General features: G+C 46.1%; 1 protein-coding gene across 1 annotated transcript in view; it reads right to left on the bottom strand.

Annotated features, from left to right (window-relative positions):
• Positions 1-15,073, bottom strand: part of Prkch (protein kinase C eta) — a 203,050-nt gene that overhangs the window by 18,963 nt on the left and 169,014 nt on the right. The window contains exons 11-12 of the mRNA XM_052185667.1: positions 4,757-4,895; positions 3,971-4,159 (exon numbers count right to left, since the gene is read on the bottom strand). Of these exons, the coding sequence (XP_052041627.1) occupies positions 3,971-4,159; positions 4,757-4,895 (328 nt within the window). The remainder of the gene's footprint in view (positions 1-3,970; positions 4,160-4,756; positions 4,896-15,073) is intronic.

The raw sequence follows: 15,073 nt of genomic DNA on the forward strand, positions 1-15,073 counted from the left end.
CTCAGACAGACCTCATCTTTTTGCTTCCTCTTCCCCCTCCCCTTTTTATTTTTCAACAGCATCTCTCTATGAAGCCCTGGCTAGTCTTAGAACTCATATAAGTCAGCCTGGCTTTAACTTACAGTGGTCCTCCTGCCTCTGCCTCCAGAATAGGTATGAGCATCATACCCAGCTTTCCTGATCAGCATTTCCTAATCCTTCACAGGTTTTCTTGGTTACTTTCCCTATTTAAATACTTCAGCCCTCTGTAAAGTCTAGCCCAGTGTGGTAGTTTGAAAATGCTTGGCCCAGAAAGTGGCACTATTAGGAGGCATGGTCTTATTGGAGGAGGTGTGGCCTTGGTGGAAGAAGTGTGTCTCTGTCAGGATGGGCTTTGAGACCTCCTCCTTGCTGCCTGAAGACAGTCTGCTCCTGGCTTCCTTTGAATGAAGATACAGAACTCTCAGTTCTTCCTGCACCATGCATGCCTGGATGCCACCATGTTTCCACCTTGATGATAATGGACTGAACCTCTGAACCTGTAAGGCAGCCCCAATTAAATGTCCTTATATGCATTTCCTTGGTCATGGTGCCTGTTCACAGCACTGACACCCTAACCAAGACACCCAGTATTCTCAATTGTAGCATTTACGTTTCACACTTTCAGACAGGAAGACTAAAATATGCAAAATTGCCCTAAAGATTCTCCCGGTGAATTTTTTATGGTAATTTTTGTCTGGCAACTCTCAAGTATTTTTATAGTTATTTTGACGTTGGATTCTTTGAAGGTGTGACTAGGAGTATGCTTGCTGTGTGCCTGGAAGGCTTCCATACAGCACTGAAATCAGCACTAGCAGGAGCCCTATGGACTCCATTTCATTGGCTCTGTTTTACAGTGGTGGGATCAGAGATTCACAAAAGGGAAAGAGATTCCCCAAGGCCACCTCACCCAAAAAGAAAAGCAGGGAAGCAGGCCTGCCACCCTCAACCTGGGTCCTGCTCCTTCCGACAGAGATGACATCCCAAAGAGGGAATAGATTTGCTCTATTCCTATTTGCTGCCTACAACAAAGGAGGAGCCGGTGTTAGAGAGAAGCCAGAGAGGGAGTGGTGGGGCACACAGCCCTTTTGCAGACTGTGGATCTGCATGAAGAAGAAACAGTGTAGTCTGCACTGAAGCTCGTCACATGATCACGGGGGTCTGTTTCCTGTCAGAAGGAGTCTGTGGAGATGTCTCTACATGACAAAGGCCGGTTACTGAAAACACTTGCCCTCTACTTATATCAGGCTTTTCTTCTTAAGGAGAAATGGTCTTAATAATTCCATGGGACTCTCAGCCTCTCTCAGTGAGGGGTCTCCAGATGCTCCCTGGTCATGTGACCTTTGCCTCCTGCCTTTGGTGGCAGCATAGTGGTCTTATAGCTTGAAGTAGCAATTTGTTGCGCTAAAAACGCTGAGCTATCTCTTTTATTAAGTAATAAAAAATGTCAAAGCAGCTGCAGTAATCGGACATGACACCTGCTCCATGAAAAGCCATTAGTATGTGATGGTGGCTGCTGTAGGTCACCCAGCCCACAATGCCTTGGAAATCACAAGGATTCTGGGTCACAGCATTGGGAAAGTAACAAGGCAAAGCCGGCTTAGCTGTGCAGCCCAGCAACGCTGCATCACCACAGCCCATTATCAAGGTTAGCAGCGGCCTGCCTCCCTGCGTCCATTTCCTCCCAGAAGTCATGGAGCTTCATGGCAGTGCCAGGGTGGGGGGTATACCCAGGGGGACTCCATCTGCTCAGAGGAGAAGGGGAGGGGAGGGGAGAAGGACTATGGGAGGGGGTGACAGGGAGGGGGACAGTCAGTGAGATGTAAAGTGAATAAGCAAATAAATTTAAAAATTTTTAAAAAGAAAAGAAATTGAAAATGAGTGTCAATAAGGTATTCAAATAACGAGAGAGAGAGAGAGAGAGAGAGAAAGAGAGAGAGAGAGAGGCAAACCAACAAACTTCATGGCATGAGTCCACAGACATAAGCCCTTCTCGCTCACATTTTACTGATAAAATTATAAAAGCCACATTCTTTCCTTACTCTAAATAGTCTATTTAAATAAATTGTTCTTATGAACAATTAAGCTAGCCTGGAGACATCTGGTAGAAACTCAATGTGTATTATTTTTACTCTCTAAGACATTAGTGTTTTCCTCATGTGTGGCTATTGGGTCCTGAGCTCCTAGGGTCGTGACATGACCTGTGCTACACATTGATAATATGTGACTGGGTGAGAAGTGAGAGGGTTTCTATGAGGCTTCTGCTATGGGTGGTGCACAAAATTCTCAGGGACGATCATATCTTCAGGACCAGTACGGAGGCCCCTGCATAAATATTGTCAAAATAGCGATGCTTATAAGTCTGAGAGTCTTGGAGGGGATAAGGCTTTCCTATGGTAGCTAATATTTACCAAACCTAATTTTTTGTTTCAAACCCATACAAAGAGCAGCTACATTACAAAAGAAAATGGCAGAGGAATGGAAGCAACCAGACCCAGGATTCAGTGGACATCAGGCCTGCAGGGGATAGGAAGTTCCCAAAGTGGGCAGCTGTGGTGGTGCCTTCTGGGGAGGAGCAGAGATACACACGTCAGGCTACCTGAGCCCCTCAACCATCTCCTCCGCCCAGCATCCCTGTCATGCCAATCATGTCTGGTTCTTGGAGCTCTGCTTAGGGGACAGTGGTGACTTTTCTGATATGGAAGAGGAGGAGGACTAGAGGACCGGACTGAACCTAACAGCATAGGTCTCCTTTCTCCTACTCCTGTTGTTGCTTTAAAACTAACGGCTTCCCTTCCTGCAGCTCACTGTGAATATGCGTCCCTGTTCTGTGCGCAGAGTGTAAGCAGGTGATGTGTTCAGCCCGGCATAGTAGCAATAAGCCACCTCTCCACACTGCTCATTATCCCTTCCTCAATCATCTCTCTGTTCCAATCCTGCAGCCTGGGAAACTTCCATTCATTATTAAACACTAAGCTACAGCTTCATTCTTCTGTCTTTAAGCATTTACAAACTGGAGTGTAATTTCTTGCACAACTGGGTGATTGATCCATATCCTAAAGACTAGTGGAAATTAATGGAGAAAATAAAGTCTTGGAACGTTAAAAAAAAGAAAAAGAAAAAAGAAGAAGGAAGATGAAAGAAATAGAAGTTGAAGATTATACTTAACGGAAGCTCACATACACCTCATAGATGTTATTCAACAGAGGGTGGCGTGTCCTAATTTTCACTAAAGCATATACTTTAAATTCATTTTCATCTCTCCTCTGCATACAGTAGGTAGTAATGTAAGTTTTGAACGCAACCAATGTGGCTACAGAACCATACAGATTGTTTGTTTTCAATCTAAGGGAATCAAATCCATGTTCTTTCTTACTTCAAAGTTAGGCGTGGAACCATGGTAACCTGACTGTATTAACAACAAAAGACGACTTTCTCACAGTGACACCTTATGGTGTTGTACCAAAAAATAAGAGCTTGGCATTTCGTCTTGAATAAACAGCTGCCATGGGAGCCCAGAGGCCTAGGGAGGTTTTTGAAGAGCCCCCTCCTCTTTCATCACTGAGGGGAAGTTTCCTCTGTTTTGCTCCTTGGACACTGTCAACAGAAACACAACTGATATCACAAGTGGTGACTGACTCTCACTTGGCCTCGATGTGGCCTGACTACGTGAAGGGGGCGTCTCATTTCATGTAGATTCAATCTATAAGTTCAAGGACTACTTGACTTTTCACAATGACTCCCTTATTGCCAGTTGATGCTGCACATGTCCCAGAATTAACAATGGCGTAAGAGGAAAACAGCCTAAGAGAAATTGACTCTTCAGACTGAAACACAAATCTTAATTGGTGGCAGCCGCTGTACTGACTGAAGACATTTAGAAAAGACACAAGAGGCCTATGAGGCGCACTCCTGGGTAACGGGCTGGAAGCGGCTGGTAAGTCAGACTTACAGATTTGAGGATTCCTGTGGCATCTTCGTGGAGCCAGGTAGGGTAGACTACTTCATCATTCAGTATGGCCTCAAAAAGGTCATCTTCATTCTCAGCCTCAAAGGGCGCATGTCCACACAGCATCTCATAAAGCAGCACGCCCATGGCCCACCAGTCTACTGCAGGTCCATACAACATCTCCTGAAGGATCTGTACAGAGGGGACAGTGTGAGAGGAGTCTCGGGCATGTGCTTAACAAAAGTGTTCTTCATAACTATGGATTAGGTGATAGCAAAACTAGAAAGCACGAGTCCCTTTTGCTGACATACGTGTTTCATTCATCTGTACAGAGCATGATAGGTGCCTTCTCTGCTAAGTGAGCCAGTATTTATGACTTGCTTGGGCCAATACAATGATACATACATACTGAAACAGCAATGGCTTAGAAATATCTAATGGGGGGGGAGAGCATACTAGGTTCATTCATCCATAGGGAAGAGATACAACTACTTTCTTTAGATTTGCTACAGGGGCTAGAATTAAATCACCAAGTAGAGATTAAAGGACAATGAGCCATGAGCGAAACAATCACACAATTTGTAATCTCTCTCAAACTCTAATCTAGACAAATACTAGACATTTTCAGTTGCCATCCATTCAATGAGGTGGATGTGAGCCTGGAGGTGTTGCTGTTGGTGTGGCCCGGGGGGGGGGGGGGGCTACGGCACATGATAACACCTGGCTGTATTTCCATTTGGGGCTAAGCAGAACTCAGATTTAAAAGCCACGCCTCGCAGGTACACTCACCTCTGGGGCAATGTAGTCGGGCGTGCCGCAGAAGGTGGCTGTGGTGACCCCATTACAAATCCCCTCCTTGCACATTCCAAAGTCGGCCAGTTTACAGTGTCCTTCATGGTCCAATAGCACGTTGTCCAGTTTCAAGTCTCTGAAAGAAACCGGGGACAGCATGTGATAGGCAGTCAGACCACAGTGGTCACATGGGCTTTCTAAACATACTCACACGTTTCTGCACAAACTTCTTTGGGCTATTGGGATTAAGACACAAAAACTGCACACCAGCTCTCAGAGCTTGCTTCAGGGACCCTAGAAGATGAGTCCCCAGAAATGGGCTTACTGCATGGAAGAAAGAGGTTCTCAGGACGAGGGCAAACTGTGACTGTTTTAGGCTTTCCTGGTACTTTGTACCCATATGAAATCCACCTACCAACACTCCATTTTCCACATTAGTACCCATCTCTGCCCATCAGAGTTCACTCAATGAGCATTCACAGAACAAGCAGCAGCTGTGTACCAGGGACTGTGACAGCCGTTCAGAGTTTGGATGACCATAGCCAGGTGTGGTGCACGCCTGTAAGGCCCATACTCTGAAGGAAAAGGCAGAACAGTTCTGAGTCGAAAGCCAGATGAGGTGATACAGTGACTTTACTGCCAGCCTGGGCTACAGTGTGAAAACATGTGTGTCTCAAAGGAATCTCCTCAAGGAGCTCACACCAGACAGGAATCTGCTTAGCTTGTTCACTATTATGTGTAGCACTGAATCCTGAATAAAGATACTAGAGTAGGGGAGGGAGGGAAGGAGGGAGGGAGAGGAGTAGGAGCATGGGAGAGAGGAAGAGAGGGGGGAAGGGACAGAGAGAGCATGCCCATTGCTCTATAATATCAGGGACACAGAAGAATTAAAAACTCAATATTGTGAGAGAAACAAGTCGGAAAAATGAATTCCTTCCATCAGGAGAGAGGGAAAGCTTCACTGTGGAAGGAGCAGAGCCAGAGTATGCCTGACTAAAAAAAGGATGTGAGAAAGCTGTGGTGGCAGACAGATTGAACAGGTGCCCTGTAGCAGGCAAGGAAGTACGGATATGCAAGTGGACTCAGACCATATGTGGGGTGGAGCCTGCAGAGAAACACGGAGCTGGGAAGAAAACACCCCAGGGCTGGAGAGAAAAGCCAGGTCTCTGACGTTATGGCAGCCTAGTGCTACTTTCAAAGGGATGTTGGTATTGATTCCTATGTCAGCAGCCTGGTTAGAGCACACAGGTTCCCTGCAGAACAGGGAAATCAGCGAGGGGCACTGCAGTGTCTGGGAGAGGCTGACATCTTAACTGGCTGGTGGTGGAGGAGCAGCCATCGGGGGCCTGTGGTGGAGGAAGGCAGAGTAAGCAGAGGGTTTGTGGTGCAATCAGCAAGGGCCTCAGATAAGGTGACCCGGGGAGACAGCAGGAAGACACCATCCAGGTTTTGCCTTACAGCCAGTGGTTCAGGGAAACAAGACAGGAGTGGGAATAAGGTCTGTCTGTGTGAGTACACTCCAGGCCACTGAAGGTCTGGGCATCTCAGACAAAGGCTCTTCCCACCCCTCCTCCCAATATCTTAGAGAAGTTACTGGAAGGAAGTGGATTGTTTGGCAAAATAAACCAAAACACTTTAGTGTAGGCAGGCACACACATCTCATTTGCAGACTGACAATGGTTATCAGCAAACCAAAGGCAATAGTGTTCTAACACAATCTCTGGTACGGGCTCTAGCATCCAGCTGCCAATCCAGCCTGGACACTGTTACCAAGGAAGGCTGCAGTGAGCTCAGGGTGGGAAGGAGTCCTGTCAATCATCATGGGCACCAGCCACGCAGGCACAGCAGAGAGCATGCGGGAGATGTCTATGCTTCACTTTTTAAAGGAATGCTGTGCTCAGAGGCAAACCACTGTCCTATAGGTAGGAAAGAAGGTAGTATATTATATAGGGATGCTGGGTGACCTGGAGATTCCCAACAGCTGGAGATAGGTAGCTAATGGCCAATTAGAGCAACTTCTCTAGCTTTGGGCCACTGGGTTGGGAGCCTAGGTGCCTCACTTACTGTAGTGTCTTAAGTATACGGCGCTGATAGCTGGTCAGGGCCCGCATGGATCTGTTTCTCTCTCCTTGGTCTGAGACTCAAAGGCCACTGAGCTGAGAGGACCAAGGGAAAGGCTGGTTTCTGTCTTGCTCAGATCTTGCTGAGGGGGGAGGGGAGTACAGAACTACTGCAGCTACCTGTGGCTCCCTGTGAGCTGGCACAACCCAGCTGTTACGTCTTACTACAGTGGTCACTGGATATTGCCCAGAAATGAAAACGAAGCCCCATTTTCCAAGAATGCTTTGCGGGCAGTGTCATAGAACACAGGCCTTCCTTCTGCTCCTGGGTTCTTGACGGCTGTCTCCAGGGTCAGGGACGTGTGACCCAGGTATGCTGAGTACCTTGTGCTACTTAGCAAGAAGAACTTCCTCTGTCTCTAAGCCAGGTCCACCCCTGTTCCACCTAGCAATCTCCTTCCACAGAAGCCACTGTTGTCAGTGGGTTGTGATTATGAATGCATCTCCTCCCGGTCCCCAAATCCCTGAGACACGAGCACAAAACTGCATACTGGACTCAGGAGCACTGTGGGGCACGGGAGTGAGGCTGATGTAATTTTGTCACAGGAGGAGGCCATGGTCCAACAGTGGTTTCTGGCACGGAAGGCCCCTCAAATACCTGTCACTTGGCTCCTATGGGATCAATGATGAAATTCTAGGGAAGCATCCACTGGCTGACGAGAGATCTGAGAGGATGTTGGTACAGGAGTCAGCAAGACTACAGGAACTGGCCCGCAAGGCTGGCCTTACCCATACTATGTCCCAGCCCAGCAGTGCAGGCCTGTGTGGGCCTGAGCTCAGAACACTCTTACATTTCCAAACAAGGTTACTGGGTTTCTGAACTTTGCCGAAGCCGTTATGCCTGCTAAAGTCTCGGAAAGGATCTTAGGCAACAGCAACAAGTACTGACAGTGCCCTGCAACGGTCTTTCCAGCCTCGCAGATTGCTCAAGACAGCTAGTGTCTAACACCCCAGGTAGGAGGCGTCTTGCCTATGACTCAGCAGCTGTCATGGGCAGCAGGATTGTTTAAGGAGAGAAAAGTGCTAGGTCATCAGTTTGCCAGCCCTCTACGGCAATCGCCTCTGCGTGGCAAAGTCTTGGGGCGGCTCTTCGGCGGGCACACCTGAGCAGCACAGGGGATGTGACTCATTCTGGTCATATGATGCCCAAGGCCACAAAGGCAGGTCACACAGCTTGAACTCGACTTTTCGGTCTAATTTTAGGCCTTCGCAGAACCGTGTGAGTCCTGAAAACAAAGGGCTGTAGTGGCTTTCTATATCAGATGCTAATAACGCAGAAATCTTCACGCTGGGATTCCAAGACCATTCGATTAATAGCATAATATAAAATCAGGCTATCAGCTCTGCCCTGATCTCAAACACTTCACTCCTCCACTATGAAGTCTGCCTTGGTGCCCTAAAGCAGGCACATTCATGTCGACTCTGCCTTTAGAATACTCAGTTCACACTTTTTTGGTAGCACCCTGGCCTGGGCTTCTAGAAGGTTCTGGTCTGCACCCTCCTTTCCTTTCGTAATACCTGAACCTTATTCCTTTCCAGGTTCAGTTCAGTCTTGGCAGCAGGTGCCCAAGAGAGAAATGGATAGATTTCAGATGCCTAATACTGCCTGCCCTGAACAATTCAGAGCCCAGATTATTTTTAGAGAAGAAGGAAAGATGTTCCACAAAACTCACTGAGAGCCTTGTTCTGAAGTGAGCCAGCTACAAGGCCGTGTATCACACATCTTGAGACAAAGTCCAGAGGGAAAATAAGAAACCTGAAACGGAAGTTCAAATTCTTCTTTTGAGTGAAACTGGAGAAAGAAAATTGATCTGGAAGGGGAATCTCAGGGCCAGGAGGGCCAAGCGAAGCCATTGTCTCTCTGCTGGCTCCCACCCAGAAGGAAGAGGTGAACACAAGAAGGCCGACAAACAAGCCACCATGGCCAGCTTCCACGCCAGGGGAGGGTCAACCATGAGGGGACCAAATGCAAAAACTATTGCACTGTGTTTTCTGACTTGCACTTGCAAACTGCAAAAGTCAGTTTTTTGGCTCTGCAGTTTTTCCTCCGCTTTGTAAGCCAACATATAACACAACAGCCAAACATAAACAGCTACATGATGTAGATTGCAAGTTCACACAGGACAGAGGCCGAGATCCTAAGATGCCAAACACAATGCCAGCTCACCAGTCATTAGCTCATTGAGCACTGGTATTTAATAGCTAAGGCCTTTGTCTGGCATGCAAAGGCAGAGAGGCAGAGTTATTTTATCCTCTTGCTTGCCTGAAAGGTACATTGTTCTTGCTGGGGAAGCAGGCTTACTTAAAATGCCCACAGTAGTTTCAGAGAGAATTCCCAAGTGGTTGAGGACAAAGAAGATTCAGAAATTGGATTTATTTTGTTTCCACCCTGAGCTGTCCCCAGAGAAATAAAACAGAATGGCGTTGGGTTGTGCTTAGTTCACCAAACTCAGCTGTTCCTCCAAAAGAAATCAAGGGAGTGGGATGGGAACGGACTCCTGAGTAAGAATGGATCCAGGAGGCTACTCACAGTGTGCTCACCATCTGCAGTGTGTTGTTTTCTATTTATTGATGAAAATTTCAAAGACAGTCAGAAGTCTAGGGGATGACACAAGCCCAGCGTCCCCATTTACCAGCAGCCGCTCCTGGTGGCAGGCCCCATCTTGTCCTGTCTATACATCTTTCCACTCCCCTGCTGACCCATCTCTTTTTACACTATTTTGAAACAAATCCAACACAGGAAGGCAACTCATCTGTGCTCTATTATCTGAATCCAAAGATGATTATTTAATAAAACAAAATGTTGAGGCCGGTTATCTTAAAATAGTTAATAGTGAATCATCCAGCAATGCTCTGCCTTCTGTTGCTTGTGTGTGTGTGTGTGAGAGAGAGAGAGAGAGACAGAGAGAGAGAGAGAGACAGAGAGAGAGAGAGACAGAGACAGAGACAGAGAGAGAGACAGAGGGGGGAGAGGGAGAGAGACAGAGAGAAAAGGTGTTTTGTGGATAATCAAAATAACAGTGTTGTCAAACAACATAAATTAAATGCTATGTGTTTTATACATGTTGACTAATTTTATACTCAAAACTACCTTTTGAAGCCAGATTGCTTCATGGTAGTTTCACCCTATGATCCTCTAACTAGCCAGGGGCAAGAGCAGGACTGGACCTCAGGCTCACTCCCTTCCATGCACTGGGGTTGCTGACCTCCTCCTAGGTGATATTCCCTGAGAAGACTTTGCTTATTGAAATTAAGAGCCTTCTGAGAGAATATATCAATATCCTGACAGAACAAAGAGGCTGTTTTAGTTACACCAGTGTAAAATGTGCCATTAACATTCTGCGGACACACTTCTGCCTTTGGCTTGTGCACTGGGAAAGAGTTCAGTGGGTTTCAGGTCTTCCAAGCCTGAGGTTGTGTGGCAGTATTCTCTTACTGTTCAATATTCAGAAGACAATCCGGTACTCTCTTCTGAGGAGGAGAGACTGACATGCAGATGTTAACAGCTGGTGCTCACCAAGAGCCTGATTTTGGATTATTATCTTAATTTCAAAACAAAGCTAGTTAGGGTTGGCTGAAGTTTGAGTGTCTGTCTCTATATTTGAAAAAAAAAAAAAACCTTAAAGATACATTATTGTGTTAACTTGGCGGGTGCTTTTTAAAACGTCACTGAAATATCAAAAGAGCCAAACTTAAGTGTCATCCTGTATTAGATAGGGGTGGGTGTCTGTCGTGTGTCACCCAATATCAGATGTTGGTTCCTTCAGCCACTCAACAAATCTCTGAGCACTGACCAGTAACCAAGCACTATGCAAGGGGCTCTGATGACAAGAGCAAGCAAAGAGCACTACTCTCCCCAAGTCTGCTGAGAGAGGCAGACAACCAGATAACCAGCAGCTAAGGCTCTAATTGCAAAGTTGTGATGTGAGCTGAAAGCTGGGGAGCACGGAAGAGGGGGAATGGGATGAGGGACTCGGCTGAGCTGTGAACGTCATTCACCAAGTGAGAAGAGAGTGCTCCTCACAGCTGTGAGGAAAGTGCTCCACTGCTTCATAGAATCAAAGACTGGTGTGCCTGGAGTCCTGGGAGCAGACTGGGCGAGAAGGAATCAAGAGATCCAGGAGCCAGATGCAGCAGGGTCCAGAGAGGATTTGAATCTTTGCCCAAGGGAGAAGAGAGACTACACAAAGCCTGACACAGAACTCGGGGGCAGGGGGTAGGTAGGGGAGACAATGGATTGGTGATTTTACAATCTCAAATTTAGATTAGTCTCAAGCATGGATTGGGGGCGGGCGGGGGAGCAAACCTGAAGAGATCAGTAAAAAAGGCTTTGGGGTGTCAGAAAGGAAAGAAAGTAATGATAGGTTACAGTTGGGGTAGCAGGCACACAAAGCTGAGTAAGGGTTAAACACAGCGGACATAGACAAGAAATGCATTTTGCACTGGAGAGGTGCAAGAGTTAAATGCCGAGAGATGGCATAAGGTTCGGTTCTGACTCACAGAATTTGTTTTTGGAAATGTTTTTTTTTTTTTAAAGACCCAAAAGTAAAAATGTTTAATGGCATCTGTATATACATGGCTAATAGCTGGAGGAAAAAGTTTGCCACTATCTCTGAGTAAACGGATGAAATCAGGGGGGTGAAGAGGACCTAGAGGAGCTACAGAAGCACTCTCAGTGGGGATCCCTGTGCTTTCACATCACTAATACCAGTGAGAGGTTAGAGTTAGCAGGAGGACATGGGAGGGCGGGGCCCAACACTCTGCCTCTATGCAGCTGTTTAAAGTCCAGTTAGGATGTCACCAGGCATGGGGGCACACACCTATAATCCTCCCACTTGGGATGCTGTAAGAGGAAGAATGTCTGGAATCTGAGGCCAGCCTCAAAAACAAAAAACAAACAAAACAAAACAAAAACAAAAAAACATAGCAAAAAGTCAAAACAAAAAACGAAACAGACACACACACACAAATGAACAAACTAATCCAAAACAACCATAAGATCTGCATTCAGCTGGTTTCCAGCTAGGCTCTCGGTCTCACTGCATGTTCTTCCTGCTCAGAGTTACCACAAACCAACAGACTTGGATTTACAAAGATACTCCTTACTCCATCTCGTCCAATAACAACGCTTGGAAACAAGCTAATTTATTGTGTAGTATCAGTGGAATGGCTAAGTAAAATTTTTATTACATAATTTTGTGAAAATTAACAATGTGTTACAAGACTTAAAATGTACAGAAATACTTGTAGTGAAATTTCTGTGCTCTTTGAAAATATGCTCATGATTATGAAATATTTATATTCCTGAAAAATCATGGGGAAAGGATGATGGCTTCCTATTTCTACAGTCTCTTCCTTCTCGGGCTTCCTTAATGTGATACGGTGAAGTGGCCTGTTTTCCCCATCAGCAAATGTCTGGGAGGGATTCACACAGCCCTGGGTCTGCCTCACGATCCAGGATGGGTTAGCTTTCTCGGTTCTACAGAGAAGCCACACTGGAACTCGTCTCTTCTCTCTAGACATTTCAACTGTCCACGTTTTATTTTATTTATTTTTGCTTCTTAAAACTGTGGTGCTAAGGACATCACTTACACACTTGCAGAGTATTTAAAATAATGCTCGCAGAAAGGAGATGTTCGAGTAGGAAAGTTTAAAAGTGTATCTAAGGGCTGTTTGTACTTTTCTTGCTTAGCCACATTTTACTCATTTTAGAACTTGAGCTGTTTACCTTTTGGATTATTTTAGGATGTTCTTTACATGTTGTAGAGAGTGATAATTGGTTACACAGTGTTAAATACTACTGCCCAGTTTGTCTTTAAGTTCGTGCATGATAACTTTCCCATTTTTATATAGACCTATGAACGTCTCATTCGTAGCTTCTGGGCTGTGCAAAATATTTACATCCTGATGTAAGTGTGAGAACAGGATATAAAATTACACATTCAACAATCTCTTAATTACGTTATAATGTGGGCGCCAAAGGAAGAAAGGACGTGAGAGGCAGGGGACAATAAGAGCGAATGGTTAAGACATACTTCTATACACTCAAGAACGCGTGCATTCCTTTATTTTGTTCCTAAGTTTCTTACAGGACCCTGTATCACTGCCACAGCACATCCTGTCCTTCATCTTCTCCTCTCCCTTCTGTGCTATTGAGGGCTGTGTTTCTAGTACAGGAGTAAAGGAAAACCCACTACCATCAGGGATGTTAAGGGCCTCTCTGGGAAAAGAATGCAAATGAATATTTGAGAAAATTGTTATTTCCTTAGAGGACGTGAGTTTTGTGTTTCTCAAACCTCTTGTCATAGATTCATTTTTTTTTTTTACCACTGGCATTGCCTGGTGCCCACGGTACACATGTCACCATGGGTGCTGACATTCTCAATAACTCCATGATGTGTCCCTGCAGTCTGAACCAGACACACTGCCATGGTTGAGGCCCCTCAGGGACACAGTCCTATTCACAAGGTCCCATGCACCTCGCGGTGTTTCTAGGCTCCAGCTATAAGCACGTCTCCTGAGAGCGAGAGCCTGTGATGTGAACAGGCATCACCTTGAGTGCAAGGCTCCTTCTCTAATGAATGACGTCAGACTCTTAGGCCAGCTCTGGTTTTCATCCTCCTGCCCCTTCCGCCCTCCTTCTAACAGCTGCATGGCATGGGAACTTATGAAAGTGACTTCTGTGTGAGTCGGGTTTCTACACCCTTTTAAACAGGGCCGGGGATTCAGAAATGAATTCCTACAGACCCAGTGTTGGTCTCCGTCCAGGCCCGAGAGTCTGACATCGCTGACAGGTAGGCAGTGTGGCACCACCTTTACCGCTGTGTACACAGGGAACTGACTTAAACTTGATCGTAAGATGGACACGTTTCCCCCACACCCTGTCTAGATGTAGGAAAAGACAATGATGTAGGAAAGACAATCGTAAACACAAATACAAAAGGACAGGAGCTTTCCGAGCCACAGATTTTCTTGGGATGGATAATAAAGGAGCCATCAAGCAGACAGTTGAGACTTACAAAATGTTTTTAGCATTCAACATTCCTCCGCCCCCAAGTCCCCTAGGGCAGAACCAACACAAATTTATTTAGTAGCTCTTTACAGTACTAGTATTTTGTACTTGCCAGGAAAACCTCCTTCCCCATTCTCCTTGCCAAGATGCCTCTAACATGACACCTGGCAATATTCAATTTGTAGACAAGTTCAGTGAGAATCAGAACAGCATCGGGGGCTCAGGCAGATCTGGAAGGTAACTCACCATGAATGGCAAGGGGCCTCCTGGCTGCTGGGCCTAGCTCTAACAGCACAGAAGAGCAGGACTATTACCGCGCTTGGGCTTGCTAGTCTAGGGAGGATCAAGGGCTCACAATTCCTCATGCTCTCCTCGTATGGGAAGCCAAGTGCAGCTGATTCACAGAAAACCACAGTTGTGTGGCTCTACTTCCTGGCCACAGAAATTCAAGAAAGGAAAAAAAACTCTTACAGTGAGTTTCCCAAAATAAGGGCACAAACAGAATGAAAAACCTGGGGCGGAGGGATTCTGAGAGTCTATGAAGAGGACGATATGGAGGGCCTGTTACCAGACAGTATGGATGGCTGCTTGCAGGGGGGTACATGAAGACAGCTGGAATAATTATTCCCACTGAGGTAGAATGAGAACCAGGTTCCTCTAGTTAGTAAAAGCTCCTAGTCCCAATCAAAGCCTTTACAGTAGGGATGGTCAAAGACAGAGATATGGGGCTCATCCAGTTCACACTGGAAACCCAACATCTATACTGAGAAAAGCATCCATAAAGTGACCTCTGTAGCTAGGCATGGTTGGGAGACAGACCAGAGGATCATTAAGTTCAAGGCTTTCCAGGCACTGGTGGCACACGCCTTTAATCCCAGCACTTGGGAGCAGAGAGGCAGGTGGATTTCGAGGCCAGCCTGGTCTAAAGAGTGAGTTCCAGGATAGCCAGGGCTTCACAGAGAAACCCTGTCTCAAATAAACCAAAATAAATAAATAAATAAATAAAATAAGTTCAAGGCTTGTTAGGACTACAACGCAAGTTCAAGGTCAGCCTGGGCTTTTTAATGAGACCCTGTCTCCAAGTGAGAAGCAGATCAGGGGATGCAGCTCAGTGGTAGAGTACTGACCTGGCATGTGCAGGACCCTGAGGGATTCAATTCCTACTACTGAAAACAAGACAAT

The sequence above is a fragment of the Apodemus sylvaticus genome, chromosome 6 (assembly GCF_947179515.1).
Source record: "Apodemus sylvaticus chromosome 6, mApoSyl1.1, whole genome shotgun sequence".
In the NCBI taxonomy this organism is placed as follows: Eukaryota; Metazoa; Chordata; class Mammalia; order Rodentia; family Muridae; genus Apodemus; species Apodemus sylvaticus.